A 17,321-nucleotide genomic window follows, 5' to 3' on the forward strand; every position below is an offset into this window, starting at 1 on the left:
CTCATTCTGTCTCAAATAAATAAATAAAATCTTTAAAAAAATAAAAAATAAAAAATAAAAAAAGAAAAGAGGGACACCTGGGCGGGACGCCTGCTTCTCCCTCTCCCACTCCCCCTGCTTGTGTTCCCTCTCTCACTGTCTCTCTCTCTCTGTCAAATAAATAAATAAAATCTTTTAAAAAAAAAAAGATCTGATGACTAGAATGTGCTTTCAAATAATCAGGAGGCAGTGTGTGTATTGCTAGTTTCCTAGGGCTGCCTTAACCAAGTACCACAGCCTGCATGGCTGAAACAACAGAACTGTATTGTCTCATGGTCCACGAAGCTAGAAATCGAAGATCAAGGTGTCGGCAGGGCTGGTTCCTTCTGAGGCTGCGAGGGAGACTCCGTCCCATCCCTCTCCCCTGGCTTCTGGTGGTTTGCTGGCAATCCTCGGCATGACTGGGCTCGCGGTCACCCCAAGGTCTGCCCTTGTCTTAGAATGGCAATGTCCCCATGGATGTCCCTGTGTCCAGATTTCCCCTTTTTATAAGAACACTGGTCATGTTGGGTGAGCCGCCCCCCACCCCCGCCCCAATGACCTCATCTTATTCGCAGGTCCTGGGGGCTAGCGCTTTTATTTTTTCCTTGCGGGGAGGGGAACCGCTTGATCCTGAGACGGGGGGGGGGGGGTAAGGGGAGAGATGGAACCAGATCAGCCGTGAGAACCGTGGAAGCTGGCACGTGTGGCCTCATCGTGTATCCTCTGCTGTCGTCTGTGTTTGAAATTCTCTATAACAAGCCTTTTTTATTTTTTAAAAAAGATTTTATTTAACAGAGAGTGAGCACAAGCAGGCAGAGGGAGAGGGAGAAGCAGGCTCCCTGCTCAGCAGGGAGCCTGATGCGGGGCTCGATCCCAGGACCCTGGGATCATGACCTGAGCCGAAGGCAGTTGCTTAACCCATTGAGCCACCCAGGCACCTATAGTGAGCCTTTTTAGAAAAGAGAGAGATGAATGAAGACATTTCTTCAGGGGAGCTGTTGCTACCCACAAGTCCTTCTCCCGCCCGCTTGGGACGTGGACTGACCCAGACAGAGCCCAGACAGGGAGGGCACTTCGCAGTCAGCCGTTCAAGGCAGGAGACCCAGGACTCCCGGGCTGAATCTGGCTTAAGAAAGCAAAAGCAAAAGCGAGCCTCTGGGGCTGGGATCCCACTCGGAGGGCCACCTGGCTCTGACGGTGGGGCCAAGGGGTCTGCTTACTCGTGGTCAGCATGGAAGTCCCCTGGGTGGGGCTGAGGGAAGAGCCCCGACCCAGGCCAAGATGCCCCCACTCCAACCAAGGGGTCTCAAGCCTCGGAGCCCCCCAAAAAACATACCCATCAAATCCCTCAGGGCTGCCACCTTAACTCACTGCTGGGCCATCCAAAGCCCCCAGCCCGGGAGGAACAGCCCTGTCCCCTGTGTCCTCCTCCCCGCACCTGGGCAGGAGGGACCCCCTAGTGATGGGGGGGAGGCAGACAGAAAGAAGGTCACCAGCAGTGAGACCAGGCCCTTCTTCCGCACCGAGGCCTCCAGCCCGGCAAGGCCTGACCCAGGGCTCCCCTCCGACATCAAGTCAAGTTCAGAGACTTGAATATGATACTGACTTGGGCCTGAATCCTGGGCAGACTTCTCAGCCGGGGGTGGGGCACGATTCCAGCAGAGAAGAAACGGGGCGGAAGGAGAAGCCAAGTTCTGTTTCGACTGTCGCATAAACAACATGAATTTCTGCTTTACCCCCTAGGGTGGCTAGGATGAACTGTGATACCAGCATGAACCAGATCTGTGGGAACGCAGAGGAAGCCTGTATTTCCACTGAGGAAGTTTGAGGGGGAGATTCTCAGCGCTGGGTCCTAGTGAAACAGACCAATCGGGACGACTGCTACCCACTCTCGCTCTGTGCTTGCCAAGCACCGCACACAAACTAGGTCAGTGAAATCTCACATCCAGCCTTTGAGGTCTGTGTTACCATCCCATTCTTCAGCTGAGGCCTTCGAGAAGTGGTTTGCTCGAGGGGAAGTGGTTTGCTTGAGGTCACACTCCCAGCAGGGGCTCTCAGCATCCTTGACACCTGCTGTCCCGCACACTCCCCTCCAGCTGCCTCTGCTGCAGGGCTATTCTGGGCTTGTCTGCAGGGCAGGTCAGAAGGACTGTGCGGGGGGACCACAATGACATACAACCCGCTAGGATGGCAGTAAGAGTCATAATCATAAAACAGAAAATCGGCATTGACGAGGATGTGGAGAAATAGGAAGTCTTGCATGCTTTTACGGTGCTGGTAGGAATGTACAATGGTACAGCTGCTGTGGGAAACAGTCTAGGGTGCCTGGGTGGTTCAGTCAGTTAAGCGTCTGCCTTCCGCTCAGGTCATGATCCCGGGGTCCTGGGGTCGAGTCCCGCGTCGGGCTCCCTGCTCCGTGGGAAGCCTGCTTCTCCCTCTCCCTCTGCCTGCTTGTGCTCGCTCTCTCTCTGTTAAATAAATAAATAGAATCTTTTAAAAAACAGTCTACCAGTTCCTCCAAAAGTTCCACTTGGAATTATCATATGACCCAGCAATTCTACTTCTGAGTGTATTCCCAAAAGAATTGAAAAAATGTTCATACCAATGCTTGTACATGAATGTGCAGGGCAGCATGACTCACCATGGCCAAAAGGAAGAAACATCCCAGATGTCCACTGACTGATGGACGGGTCAACAAAATGTCGTATCTTGTGGCAGGCAGAAGGAGAGGGAGAAGCAGGCTTTCTGCAGAGCGAGGAGCCCGACCCCAGGACCCTGGGATCATGACCCGAGCTAAAGGCAGACGCTTAACTGACTGAGCCACCCAGGCGCCTGTGGATGAACCTTTATGTGAAACATTCTGAACATTATGCTGAGGCAAAAAAGCCAGACACAAAAGGCCACAGATTGTGTGATTCCATTTTTAGGAAATGTCCAGAATGGGCAAACCCACCGAGACAGGGAGTAGGTTAAGGGTTGCCAGGGGCTGAAGGGAAAGGGGATTGGGAAGTACCAGGTTTTTTGGGAGGGTGATGGAAATAGTCCAGAATCGAATAGTGGTGATGGTGGTACAAGATTATGAATATACTAGAAAATTGTTAAAGGGCAAAAATGTAAAGTTTATAGGGATGCCTGGGTGGCTCAGTCGGTTAAGCGTCTGCCTTCGGCTCAGGTCATGATCCCAGGGTCCTGGGATCAAGCCCCGCATCGGGCTCCCTGCTCGGCTGGGAGCCTGCTTCTCCCTCCCCCGCTCCCCCTGCTTGTGCTCTCTCTCTAACAAACAAATAAATAAAATCTTAAAAAAAAAAAAAAAAGATAAATAGGTCCTTGGGATGTAATGTACAGCCTGGTGAGTAAAAATTTTTTAAATAAGGAAATATAAATAAATATATATATGAAGTAATGAAGTATTGGGGAGCTGACAGTCCACCCAGCGAGGCACAGGATTGGCATAGAGTCTACCCACCTCCGAGAGTTCCTCCGTGAGGCTGAACCTTAGTGACCCCAACAGGTAACTCCGCTAATGCACACCTTTACTGGTTGCCTTCCCTGACTCCCCCACCCCAGGTGTTTCTTGAGATCACCGCTCAGATAAACTGCCTGAACACCAAGTTTTGTTTCAGGGTCTACTTTTGGGGAGAACTTACGCTAAAATGGCTGGTAAGTATCAGAGCCTGCATTCAAACCCCCATCTACTCCTCATTCTGTTACAACCTTGTGGATGCAATGCTCTGAGAACCTTTTGTAGAAATGGTGGAAGGGAATTCTGGGCTAGAGGAACAGCCTGTTCCAAATGCTCAGAGACAAAAGAAGCGCACGGAAGCTGCCAGGAAGGGCAGGGTGGCCACGCCAGAGCTCAGACTGAAGGGAGAGCAGGCACGATGCCACAGAGTGGGATATGGATACTTCTGCCCTGTGTCCACGGCCTCTGGTCTGCAGTGGGCCGATTCGCTGGTCTGCCCGAGACAGCCTGGCACCCTGAAGGAAGCCCTGCCCTTCCTGGAAGCTTTGGTGAAGGGCTGGGGAGCCTGTTTTCCTTTTCCTCAAGGAAACACAAAGGGAATGTAAGACCAGGAGGTGGATGCTCCTCTTGCCAACCTTACCGCCCCATCTTCATCTCAGGACCTGGCTCTCCATCCTCCCAGGGGCTCAGACCAGGACCAACAAGCCCAGCGAAGGCCCCATCATAACTCACCTGGACTAGAATAGTCACCTCCTCTCTGGCTTCCTGGCTTCCACCCTGTCCTCCCTGCCTCCAGAATATAGCTCCTGCAGTCTCAGGAGGGTGCCTATAAACACCTGAGTCAGGCCTGTCCCTCCTCTGTTCAGGACCTTCCATGGCTCCCACTTCACTGGGAGGAAAAACCAAAGTCCCCTGTAGGCCAACAAGCATGCTCTGCATCATCTCCTCCCTGCCCTCCTTTCCTCCTCCTTTCCTTACTGCACCCCAGCCACACTGGCCTCCTGGCTGTCCCTACCTCAGGGCCTTTGCACATTCAGAACTCTCTGCCTGGTACACTCCCTCCCTGGTATTGTCACAGCTCCCTCCTCACCTCCCGTGGTCTTTGCTCAAATGTCACTTTCTCAGTCTTTCTCAGAGTACTCTATTTAAAAGTTCATCCACCCTCACATTGCCTATTCCCTCCCGTTTTATTTCTCTTCAGCACTAATCACAAGCTAACACCCCATATATTTTAGTTTCTTGTCTGTCTCCCCCCCACACTAAAACCATCTCTGCACAATGGCGAAATTTTTGTCTTTTCTGATCGTTGCTGTGTCGCTAGCACACCTGAAAGGATTCTTGGTATACAGCAGGCGTTCAATAAACACTGCCCAGCAAGTCGGGAGAAGTGAGAAAGATTGGCGCTTTTATGGCTACAAGGAAGACTTGGGCCGCGCGGGGGAGCTCGCGGCCCGCGCGCACTTTGGACTAAGGTCAAGGGACCCAAGGAAGAGATCCCAAAAAAAAATCCGCCGGGGGCACCAGGGTGACTCAGTGGGTAGAGCGTCTGCCTTCCGCCCAGGTCGTGATCCCGGGGTCGTGGGATCGGGATCGAGCCCCTCCCCCGCTCGGCGGGGAGTCCGCTTCTCCCTTTCCTTCCCCCTGCTCGTGGTCGCGCTCTCTCGCTCGCTCTTAAATACTTAAATAAATAAATAAATAAATAAATAAATAAATAAATAAATAAATACAATCTTTCTGCTCTCAAATAAATAAATAAATAAAATCTTTAAAGAAAAAGGAAAATCCGTCGGAAAATCCTCGGCTCCGACCCCGCACGGGATTTTCCCAGGCCCAGCGCGTCCCGGTTCCCATTCTGCACCTTTGCCCAGGCAGTTCTGGGCGGGAATTCAGCACCCACCACACCCGGCGTAGAAAGATCCCCGTGGAAATTCCTTGGGAATGATCGGGGCGGGGGAAGGGACGCGTTGCTGGCTGATGAGTGACTTTCAGGCCCATCCTCCCGAGGAAGGGCCCGAACGTCCCCGGGGCCCCCTCCCTTCCCCTTCTGCTGCGCGACCTCCCTGGCCCCTCCGAGGTCTCCATGGCGACGCGGCGCGCGCCCCACAACAGGAAGCCTTGGGCGGCGCGGACTGGCGCTGGGAGACCCCAGGGTCCCCAGCCTCGTCGTGGTAGATGCCAAGTCTTGGGGTCACACGCGTAGGCCGAGGCCGTCACAACGCTCCCCCCGCCCCGCCCTAATAGAATTAGCGGGTGCAAACATCTGCACGTAAACATCTGCACGTAGTCAGCACGGGCGCCCAGCGCTCAAGTTTCAGGAACCTCGCGCAGCACTTGGAAATTGACGGCCTCTCTCCCCGCCCCACTTGGGGGCCTAGGAGCTGTTCCCCCGCGGAAAGAAAGGGTCCCAGCGCCCCCTCTCCATTCAAGGCTTGCTGCCTCGGTTTCCCCGAAGAGCCTAGGAACGGCAGCGGGGGACTCAGCGCGTCAGGACCACGCGGCTTCCTTCCTTTTTCTGGAAGCCGTGAAGATGTCCCCGCTGCGGAGGCCGAAAGGGGAAGCGAGGCCGCGGGGGTGGAAGCGCCCATTCGAGGGGGGATGCAGGGCCCCGGACGTGATGACGCCGCCAGTCCTCACCCCCAGGTTTCGCGGCCGCCAGAATGTGCCCGGGCCTGTTCCTGCCGCTTCTCGGGAAATCTATCCGCTGGGCAGGGCCGTGCTCCTTGGGGAGGGGCGCCCTTGATGGAGACCGCCCCGAAGGGACTTCTGCGCCCCCATCCAAGCGACGGACACTCCACTCGGCTAAAGAGGCCCGCAGGTGCTGGGGCGTCACACTTGAGTCCGAATCCCCTCGCAGCTCGGAGTCTCGGTTTACCCCTCCGTGGAATGGACACAATAGCAGTCCCTACCGTCCAGGGTACTTGGCAGTATTCAGTAAAGAGTTTAGCGCAGCGTAAACGCAGAACCACGGTCAGCCCGGCCCCGGGGACCGGACCCTTAGCGCCAGGAGCGGGCCCGCGGGTCCGCGGGTCCGCTGCGGTCCTCGTTGCTGCAACTCGGAAATTCCGGCGCTCGACAGGGGGGACAGCCCGACTTGGGCTCGGTACCCTCTCGATCCGGAAATGCCGGAGCCCTCCTTCCGGAGGGGAAGGCGCGAGGTTTCCGGGAAAGCAGCCCCGCCCCTCTGTCCCCCCGTGCCCGGCCAGGCCACTATAAAAGCTCCCGCGCGCTCCAGTAGCCCAGTCCGCGCCGCACGTCTCTGCGCTTCTGCCGCGCGCTCTGCGCTCTCCGCCCTCGTCTGGCCGGCTATGGCTCCCGGCCCCGCCCGTCCCGCGCTGCCCGCGCTCCTGGCCCTGATCGGAGCTCTGCTCCCAGGTGAGTCAGGGGTGGGAGCTGCCGTCGCGCCAACTCCGGGGATCCAGGCTGCGCCCTGCAGGCACTGGGAGGACCGACTCCCGGCCAGCTGGGGATAAGCCGGCCAGCTGGGGATAAGCCCCAATCGTACTTAGGTAGCTCTTTATGGGAAGTTGGGGCTAGAGCCAAAGACAACAGCCGTGGGTTCGAATCCAGACCCTGCATCACCTCGAGGAGTGGCCTCAAGCTACAGGTTGAGCCTCCCTCCCAGAGCCTCAGTTTCTCAGCCGTAAAATGGAGAACGCAAGAGCCGCCTCCTCGAAATGGTTGTGTCCTGGCCCAATGCCACGCCTGGCTCCAGGACCGGGTCAGACGGTATGGGGATGGGTCCGACGCCAAGCTGAGTAGGCTGGGGACCCCCCGCCCAACACACACGTACATTCTGTTCCTCATCTCCTACTTCTGGGGAAGTCCGGGACTGCTTCTGCGCGGGGGGAATTCCAGGGCTGACTTGCCCAGGGACCAGAGGCTGAGAGTGGGACGCCCCGGCACCCCTCCACCAACCCCAGTCTGGAGGGAGGGGAGAAAGGGAGATAGTGGGTCACATGCCGCGATGGGTATTGGGAAGCCCGATGGTGGGAAAGGGACACCTGTGCTTACCAGCTCAACAAAGTTTTCTAGTCCAGATGCCAGTCTGGATTCTGTGGCTTTTTAGGTGAGTAACGTCACCTCTCCCAGCCTCACCGTTTCACTCCGTGAAATGGGAACCATCCCATTACTCTCGGAGAATTCACCGAGCTGCTGTTTTCCCACGCCTCCACCCCAGATAGAGTAGACCCAAAGCTGAGGCCAGGAATCTTTGGAGGAGAGAGAGAAGGGGTGGGCCCAGACAGACTTTCTGCTTCAGAGGCACCGGGGTCTGAGGAAGCTAACCACTACCACCCCCCTTCTTATCCCCTGCAGCACTCACTGCCTGCCCTATGCTGTGAGTCCATAGGATTAGCAGGGGCTGGGATGACTATATTCACCCACCTTACAGATGGAGAAATTGAGGCCTGGAGAGGGGAGACCACTTGCCAGAGGGAGTAGGGAGCCAGCTTAATTGGAATCTCTCCATTCCCGGAGGGCTAGCCCTCGCCACCTCACATCTTGGGATGGAGAAGAACACTGACTTCATGTCCCTCCTCTGCTAAAATCCTCCATGGCTTCGCATTGCCTTCAGAATGAAGAACAAGACCTTGCGTGGCCTGCACCGCCCACACGATCTTCCTGACCTCCTTGCTCCCAGCTCTTCCCCCTTACTCGCTCTGCTCCAGCCATCCTGCCACAGGGCCTTTGCACTTGTTCCTTTTGCCTGGAATTAATTTCTCTGTTCTCTGAATGGCCAGCCCCCTCTCATCATTCACACATTACCCTGTTGCCAAGGCACTGTGTGTTCTATCACCCTGTTTTGTTTTTGTCAAAGCTCGTATTAACATCAGTTATTAATTATCTTGTTTGCCTGTGAATTTTTCTGTCTCCCACACTGAAGGCAGAGTTTTTCTCTCATTCAAGGCTATGCGCCCAGCACAGGCTGGGTACATGGTAATTGTTGGTGAACCCAATTTGTAATGCCTGTCCCCTCCTCCATCTCTTGTTCTAGGACTTGGAGGTGCCCAAACATCAGTGCACCCCGCAGAAGCCATCATACCCCGCGGAGGCTCCGTGCAGGTGAACTGTAGTACTTCTTGTGACCAGCCCTCCACCTTGGGCCTGGAGACTCAGTTGACGAAGAAGGAAGTGGCCCATGGGGTCAACTGGAAGGTCTTTGAACTGAGTGATGTGCAAGAAGATAGCCATCCCATATGTTTTGCAAACTGTCACAAACAGACGATGGCTTCAATGTCCCTCATCGTGTACTGTGAGTGGCTGGGCCCAGGGGCTGGACTAGGCAGGCTGGGTGGGGGAGGTGGGTGCGTGGGGGTCCCCACAGGCCAGGACAGCCCTGGTGGCTCGGTGGTGGGGCCAGAGCTGACTCACCGAAGGACTGGTGGGCAGGCACATCTTCGGAGAGCCTCACTGTCCCCTGAAACCCCTTCTTGAATTTTCTTGGGTGCCTTGAGCACAATACAGAGATTCGGTACATTCGAATACTCTAGGCCTCTTTAAACATGTGACAGATCCTAGATGTGACTCTTGAAAAGAAGAAGCAATTTCAAAGCAGCCCGGACCCGGCATTTTTCACATATTGGCAATAGGGGTGGGGGGAGCAGGCCATCCTGGGGCATTGCTGACAGGGTGGGGGCATCAAGAAGCACAACCCTGAGCGGGGAAAGGGGGTGTCGGTTCTCTAAATGACACAGGCATATGAGCTTGGACATAGAAATCCCACTCCTGGGAACCGGGCTCCCCTGTGGCCCCATCCACGAGGGAACTGAACGGGGCACAGGATGGGCTTATTCACTGCAGCTTTATTTGGAAGGGCAAACGTTCGCAAGCCATTCAGGTGTAGGGGGCCGGGGAGATAAACTGTTGGCAGACCGTGTGGTGGAATAGTATGCAGCTGCGCAAAAAAAGAGGAAGCTCCTGTGTCCCCAAGAGAGAATGAGCTCCAAGGTGTACTGTCAAGTTGAAGGGAAGGGGAGTTATGCCCAGAGTGAGAGGCAGCCATCCCTGGTGTTAAGGAGCAGCGCTGCAGGGGGAGGGATGCCTGTGTTGGCGCATAAAGGAGGCATGAGAGGAAATGCAAGAAGTGACCGTGTAAGCTGGCTGTGAGGACAGAAGCTGGGGCAGGGCTGCTCTGGGAGAGGGCAGCAGGCGAGCCGTCTCGATGGGCCTTCTTTTACTCTGGGCATTTTGCACCGCAAGAATTACTGTTATCAGAGGCCATACAGAAATAAAACGCAGGTGCAAACAAAACAAAACAAAAAGGGGGCGCCTGGGTGGCTCAGTCGTTAAGCGTCTGCCTTCAGCTCAGGTCATGATCCCAGGGTCCTGGGATCGAGCCCCGCATCAGGCTCTCTGCTCAGCGGGAGCCTGCTTCTCCCTCTCCCACTCTGCCTGCTTGTGTTCCCTCTCTCACCGTCTCTCTCTGTCAAATAAATAAATAAAATCTTTAAAAAACAAACAAAAAACAAAACAAAACAAAACAAAAAACAAAAAGAACAAGGAAGGAAGAAAAGAAAGAGAACCGGCCCACTGGTCTTGGGATCAGCCAGCCTCGGGTTCCAATCCCAGCATGGCCCTGACTAACAGGGCGACCGTGGGGGACGTGGCTTGTCTTCCCATGAGCCCTCCTCACTTGGGTCTAACGAGGCCGGGAGGCGTAAAGGACATCCCACCTTCACGGTGCCTGGGCAAAAGAAGCCTTTGGGGAAATAGCAGCTTTGCTTCTGACCTGGAGCATGTTTGAGCAGATTCTGGGCAGGTGAGGGGAGTCCCCGAACATTCCTGGTGGCCTGTGAAACCCCAGGCAAACCTCCCCGAAAGACTTCTGCACTTCGGCCTGATAGCTGAGAGCTCAGTGCGCCAAGTTTGAGTCCTGGCTCTGTGACGTTTCTCCCTCTGTGCCTTTGGGTGCCAGACTTTGCCTTCATTTCCAGCTCTGTGAAATGGAACAGGTGCCCGGCATGCGGTAGAGGGGTCCCCTAAGAGACTCTCTATCTAGTTCGGTCCTGCTCCATGCCCAGTGTAAAGATGAGGCAGGATCCCTGGGTAGCTGAGCTTTCTCTAGAAAGAATAAAGGCGTTGAGTCCTATAGGAGATAACCCCTAACTGGGCCTTGAAGGGTGAGTAAGAGTTGATAGATGGACACTCAGGACAGAGGGAACAGGCTAGGCAAAGTTTTGAGCGGGAAAACAGGCGGATGGGGGGAGGGGTGTTAGGAGGGGCTGAAGACCAACAGATTGGTGTGGCTAGAGCTGAGGTGGGCAGGGCCTCAAATGCCAGGTGGAGGAGCTGGGACCTTCTCCTCAGGGTGCTAGGGAGCCACGGAGGGTGTGTGAGCAGGCCAGGGTTCTAGATAGCGGAAGGCTTATGGGAAGCCAGAGAGCATTTGGCTGTGGACCTCGTCCAGACCACATGTGTGGGCAGTGGCTGGGTACAGGAAGGGAGGGCAGACAAATATTTGAAGAGTGAAGTAACCAGGACTGAAGGTTGGGGCTCAGGGAGAGGTCCAAGTAAGACAGACCTCCTCCCCCAGTCTGACCTTAAAGTCAAGGAGCTGGGCTCAGAGATGTGAATTCCATTTGGGGGCGGGGGGGTGGGGTGGGTAGGGGATGTGTGCTGAGGTTTGAGGTTTACACCAGCTCTGTAAATTCATGTTTGCAGCAGGTGGTTAGAGGTAAGCACTGGATGTCTGAGGGGTTTCTTGCCGTTTTATTTCTTAAAACAGCTTTATTGAGATATCGTGTACACATCATAAAAGACACCCTTTTGAAGTGTACAATTCAACACATTTTAACGTGTTTATAGAGTTGTACACCCATCACCACGATCTAATTTTAGAACATTTCCATCACCCTAAAAAGAAACCTCATGCTCATTTACAGTCATTCTCTCTACCTCTTAAATGGACTCATAAAAGTCTTACCTCCAATAACCCATTTTACAGCTCAGGAAACTGAGGCTCGATTTCTACACCTATTCCAGTGGCGAAATCACTCACGTACAGCTCATAGCAGTGAAGCCCCAAAGCTAGGTGTCAGCCCCTGACACTTTAACAGTCTTGCCAAGAGACAGTAAGACCCCGCCCTGGGAAGCCTTTGGCGGGGGGGTCTCAGTGAGAATCACAGCTCACCGGGACTCTGCTGTCAATTTTCACCAGCAGCCCAGGCTTGAAATTCTGTTACCTCCTGTGGAGCGGAGACCCTGGCAAAAACAAAGCCCACGTGTTGTGTTTTCAGGGGGTATTCAGAGTTTCATTTTGAGTGTCTGTGGATTGTTCTCGCATTTTTAACATTTCAGGGGATCACACGGCACATTCGGGAACTTCTTTCCCTTAAAAGGGGGCTTCTGAAAGGCCTCGAATCAGTGTGGGTGGCTCGACCTTATTCTTTCTATGAACATAGACAGCCTACTGTGTACCAGCGGAGGGTCAGGGGGCAAAGACCCCTGCCCTCCCAGGCTGAACTACCATTGGGGGGGGGTACATAGAGGAGAAACAAGTTAACTGAGTAGATGTGTCACCTTCGGATATCAGATGGTGAGCGGTGCTTTGGAGAAAACTAAGGCCAAGAAGAGGAGAAGGGGGAGCAGGGGGCTTTTAAAAACAATCTCTACTGGACCGGGCAGCTTAAATTTCCTGTATTTATTTGACGGGACTCCTGGTGATAGATTTTGAGGTGCTTTTCCGCTTTTCTTTTCTTTCTTTCTTTTTTTTTTTTTTTTTTAAGATTTTATTTATTTATTTGACAGAGACACAGCGAGAGGGAACACAAGCAGGGGGAGTGGGAGAGGGAGAAGCAGGATTCCCGTGGGGCAGGGAGCCCGATGCGGGGCTCGATGCCAGGACCCCGGGATGATGACCTGAGCCAAAGGCAGACGCTTAACGACTAAGCCACCCAGGCGCCCCGCTTTTCCGCTTTTCACTCTCAGATGCTGCAGTGAATAAATTGCTTTTGCCCCCTTCACAACCTCCTGGGGACTTCCCAACCGGTTTATCCCGAAGCTCTTAACATTCCTGTCTGGCTTAGGTGGTTTGGGGAGTGTCAAGAGCGGAGAGCGGTGGGGCTCCTGGACAGGTGCAGCTGGCGCCCCCGCGCCCCCTGCGGGCGGGCAGCCTGTCCCGCTCACACACCACCACCCCGCCCCCTTAACACCCAGGGTTCCCGGAGCGAGTGGAGCTGTTACCCCTACCCCGCTGGCAGCCCGTGGGCGAAAACCTCACTCTGCGCTGCCAGGTGGCCGGCGGGGCGCCCCGGGACAGCCTCTTCGTGGTGCTGCTCCGCGGGGAGGAGGAGCTGAGCCGGCACCCGGCCTCTGGGGAGCCCGCCGAGGTCGAGGTCACGGGCCTGGTGCTGGCGGACAGAGACGATCACCTCGCCAATTTCTCCTGTCGCACGGACCTGGACCTGAGGCCCCGAGGGCTGGGATTGTTCCAGAACATCTCGGCCTCCAGGCAGCTCCGAACCTTTGGTGAGGCACTGGGGAGCCGCCAGAGAGGATGGGCTCAGGGGGTGTTCCTGCTTGGGGTGCGGGCCGGGTCGGGGGGAGAGGCCTCTGGTCGTGGCGGTGCTCAGGTGGTGACCTAGATTACAAAGGCTTGTGGAGAGAGCATGTTCTTGGCCATAGGGGTGGGGTGGTCTGGGATGGGGTGCCCCAGCTGCAGGCTCTTCTGAGAAGCCTGTACCCCTGCGTGGGTCCCGGGACAGGGATGACCCAGGCCAGAGTCTCTGGGAACCAGAGGATGTCCCAGGTGGGGGGAATGAAAATGCCCCAGAAGGGGGTTTCAGGTTGCCTGTCCCCTCTCTGTTCACACCCACCCTCTCTCCTCAGTCCTGCCAGAGACCCAGCCACGCCTTGCTACCCCCAGGATCGTGGAAGTGGGCACACAGTGGGCTGTGAACTGCACTCTGGATGGGCTGTTCCCAGCTGCGGAGGCCAAAGTCAGCCTGATGCTGGCAGAACAGAAACTGCACTCTACATCCCTGTACAGCAAGGACTCCGTCTTGGCCATGGCCAATGTCGAGGCGAACGCAGCAGAGGAGGGCACCCAGGAGCTGGCATGTGTGGTGACCCTGGGAGAAAAAGACCGGATGCGGAAGGAGGATGTGACCCTCTACAGTAAGTCAAGAGGGGGCCGTGCTTCCAGGGGGTGGGGGGCGAATCCTGGGGGGCGGTGCTCACTGTGTGCCCACCCCCTCCCAGGCTTCCCCGCGCCCAACCTGACCCTAAGTGAGCCAGAGGTCTCAGAAGGGACTGTGGTGACTGTGGAGTGTAAGGCCCAGGCTGGAGTCATGGTGTCGCTGAGCGGGCTGCCACCGGGGCCTCTAGAACCCAGGGCACAATTCCAACTAAATGCCAGCGCTGCGGACCACAGGCGCAGCTTCTCGTGCTCTGCTGCTCTGGACGTGGCTGGCCGCTTGCTGCACAAGAACCAGACCCGGGAGCTCCACGTCCTGTGTGAGTGGGGCCACTGGAAAATGACCCCTAATCCCCAAGACCCAACCCCTTAAGACCCCATGAGCTCCTGCCCTCTGAGGGCCCCCTCCAGTCCTCTCCCCAGATTCCGGAGTCCTCCAGTCCTAGGTGGTGGTGGGGGGGTGTCCTCCTAGTCCCTCACCCCCTCCCTCATCTTGCTGTGTTTCTCCAGATGGCCCCCGACTAGACCAGAGGGATTGCCCGGGAAACTGGACATGGGAGGAAGGCTCCCAGCAGACCCTGCGGTGTCAAGCTTGGGGGAACCCGGTTCCTGAGCTGAAATGTCACCGGAAGGAGGATGAGGCTTTGCTGCCCATCGGGGACCTGAGACCCGTCAAGCGGGAGGTGGCGGGCACTTACCTGTGTCAGGCCCGGAGCCCCCGTGGTGTGGTCACCCGCGAAGTAGTCCTGAACGTGACCTGTGAGTGTGCCGGTGTTTGGGGCTGGGCAGGGCAGGGGCAGCGAGCCTGGCTCAACCCTCATCACGCCCTGTGTCCTCCCCACAGACCACCAGAATAACATGGTCATCATCATTCTGGTGGCGGCTGCTGTCATCTTAGGAACTGTGAGCGCAGCCGCTTACCTCTATAACCGCCAGCGGAAGATCCAGAAGTACAGGCTACAGAAAGCCCAGGAGGCAGCTGCCATGAAGCTGAACACACCGGCCACGCCCCCCTGAACCTGGGCCACGCCCCGGCCTCCCCCTCAGCCCCCCGCGCGGTGGCAGTGGTGCCACATTGAACAACAGCGGTCACAAGCCATGCAGCTCCACCCCCCTTCCCAGGTTGCCTGAGGACAGGCTAGAGGCCTCAGGATACAGGGGTCCTGGCACCTGAACACCTAGGATCCCCAAGCCTCATACCTGACCTGGAGCCACAGGACTGAGCCACAAGGAGGGGGCAGGACTTGGGGCATGACTATGAGGGATGTCAAAGCCTGCCCTGTCTGGGGGGGGGGTGTGGCGGGACACTCAACATGGGACGCCCAACTGGGAAACAGTGAAACCCCCCCCTACTGCGTGTGCTGAGGCCCTACAGCCCTGAGAAGTAACCTGCACAAACACCAGCAGCATGGAAACACATACCCCCATACTTCCTCTGACAGATGCCAGGTCCAGCCCTGCAGTCCATGGACTGTCCCCAACTTTCGATGATGATGTATTTATTCATTTGTTCTTTTACCAGCTATTTATTGGGTGCCTTTTATGTGGGCTAGAATGGTAAAGAAGAGGAGCATGAGTTCCTGTCCTCAGGGAGCTGTCAGTCTAAACCTCATTTAGGGTGGCCAGGTACAGTCGCACTAGCTGTGCACTGCACAGGAGCGCCTGGCAAAAAAAAGATCAAGTGGGGCTGGAATTTCCCATTCCATTAGCTAAGCCGCTTTCCTCCAGAAGGGGACTGGCAATGGTGATACTGTTTAGTTGGTGACATGCCCAGGGACAACCCACTGGGCCCGGACTCCTCCCGCCATCACTGGCACTGACCTCTGTTAGTCCCCCCTCTGCCCATATGCCTCTCTGCTAGTGCTCACAGTGACACCGGGGCATGCCTAAACATGAATGCCCACTCATTGGCAGCTAAACCATGGAGTCCCATGAAACCATGTCCAACCCCTGTGTCCCCGCCTTGTCCTGTTTCCATCTCAGTGGGACAGAGCAAGAACAGAGCACTCCGGCAGCCCCAAGTTCCTGCAGAGATGAGGGCCCTGCAGGCAGTAGGGAGTAGAGGCCTGGGAAGATCCCCTCCCAGCTCTGGAAGCCTCTCTCTCTTGTGCTAATAAAGCATTTTCATGTGCGCCTGACTTGTTTGAGTTGAGGGGAGGTGTCCCATCCAGTAGGAGCCCTTTCCAGCCCTGTCCTCCCACTTCCTCCCCCAGGAAAAGGCTGCCAGTTCAAGGCCCACCCCCGAGGCTCTAATCCAAATCTGGGGCTTGTTAGGACCTTTTGAGACTCAAGCGAAAATTAAAGATTCCTCTCCAGAAAACTCTCTGACTCTTGCTTTACATAGGCCTGGAACCTCATTCTTGAGCTGAGGGAGGGGCTGAGGGGCTTATATACTGCAGGCTCCCAGGCCCTCGAGGGGCCTCTGTCCCTCTGGGTGGGGCTGCGGAGGCGGGGCTGCCGGCCTCCTTATCTCCAGAGCCAGCCTTGGCTCCCTGGCGCTCGGCCCCTCAGTCTGGGCCCTTTGCCATGGGGTCTCTGCTCCCCCTCTCGCTGCTGCTTTTGCTGGCGGCCGCCTACCCGGGAGGCGGGAGAGCGCGTCGGCGCCGGGGAGCGCGGGCCCAAGGCCCGGGAGGCAGCTCCCCGGCGCCCTCGGAGACCTCAGCGCCGTTCTGGGTGCGCATGAGCCCCGGGTTCAAGGCCGTGCAGCCGGGGGGCTCAGTGTGGCTCAATTGCAGCACCAGCTGCCCCCTGCCGGAGAATTCCAGCCTCAGCACTGGGCTGCAGCGGGGCCAAACGCTCAGTGGGCCCGGCTGGGTATCCTACCAGCTGCTGGACGTGAGGGCCTGGAGCTCCGAGGTGCGCTGCTTCGTCACCTGCGCAGGAGAAACACGGGGGGCCACGGCCAAGATCACCGCCTACAGTGAGGGACGGGGGTCCAGGTCTTGCTGGGGTGAGGGGAGGGGGACGGGGTTGGGTGTTTAACAGACGCGCTAGGGGGCGCACGCGGACCTGGCTCAGAGGCCCCCTCTTGCTTTAGAACCGCCGCAAAGCGTGATCCTGGAGCCTCCGCTCTTGGTGGGCAATGAGTACACTCTGCGCTGCCACGTGACGCACGTATTCCCCGTGGGCTTCCTGGTGGTGACTCTGAGGCACGGCGGCCAGATCACCTACTCTGAGAACCTGAAGCGCTACACCGGCACTGATCTGGCCAACGTGACGCTGACTTACACGTTGCCCGCCACGCCCCGCGACTTCTGGAAACCGGTGACCTGCCACGCACGCCTCAGTCTTGATGGCTTGGTGGTCCGCAGCAGCTCGGCACCCATAACGCTGACAGGCCTCGGTGAGGCACCTTTGTAATCCCGGGCCCCTGAGGAGGGGAGGGCCAGGGTGCGACGCCGGTAGGGTGAGCGAGTCGAGCGGGAGGTCACGTCTCCCTGGGCCCCGGTCCTAATTCTCACCTCCTGTCCCCAGCTTGGCGCCCCGCGCCCAAAGCCTTGGCCTCCACCTCCATCGCAGCCTTAGCGGGGATCCTTCTCGTCGTGGGGGCCGCCTACCTGCGAAAACGGCCGTTGGTGCAGAACCGGAGTAAAGAGAGGAGGGTCTCTGCCGGCTGAGCCGGAGGAGAAAGGAATCTGGGACAACTGGGAGGGAACCCTGACTGATTCAATAAAGTCCTCCTCAGTCAGCCTCTGCCTCACGGCC

The 17,321-nt window shown here is 56.6% G+C and overlaps 2 protein-coding genes across 2 annotated transcripts; both read left to right on the forward strand.

Moving 5' to 3' along the window:
* Positions 1–6,667: 6,667 nt before the first annotated feature.
* On the forward strand, positions 6,668–15,936 carry ICAM1 (intercellular adhesion molecule 1). The gene is made up of 7 exons (XM_006746603.3): positions 6,668–6,856; positions 8,478–8,735; positions 12,638–12,949; positions 13,310–13,597; positions 13,682–13,936; positions 14,127–14,375; positions 14,461–15,936. The coding sequence occupies exons 1-7, from the start codon at positions 6,790–6,792 to the stop codon at positions 14,631–14,633; spliced, it is 1,602 nt and encodes a 533-aa protein (XP_006746666.1). The 5' UTR covers positions 6,668–6,789; the 3' UTR covers positions 14,634–15,936.
* A 108-nt stretch (positions 15,937–16,044) lies between these two features.
* ICAM4 (intercellular adhesion molecule 4 (Landsteiner-Wiener blood group)) lies at positions 16,045–17,319 on the forward strand. Its single transcript, XM_006746604.3, has 3 exons — positions 16,045–16,536; positions 16,654–16,959; positions 17,091–17,319. Exons 1-3 carry the CDS (start codon positions 16,143–16,145, stop codon positions 17,231–17,233), a joined length of 843 nt encoding a protein of 280 aa, XP_006746667.2. The 5' UTR covers positions 16,045–16,142; the 3' UTR covers positions 17,234–17,319.
* The last annotated feature ends 2 nt before the right edge of the window (positions 17,320–17,321 follow it).

This window comes from Leptonychotes weddellii, chromosome 1 (genome assembly GCF_054177405.1).
Source record: "Leptonychotes weddellii isolate Sample4059 chromosome 1, ASM5417740v2, whole genome shotgun sequence".
In the NCBI taxonomy this organism is placed as follows: domain Eukaryota; kingdom Metazoa; phylum Chordata; class Mammalia; order Carnivora; family Phocidae; genus Leptonychotes; species Leptonychotes weddellii.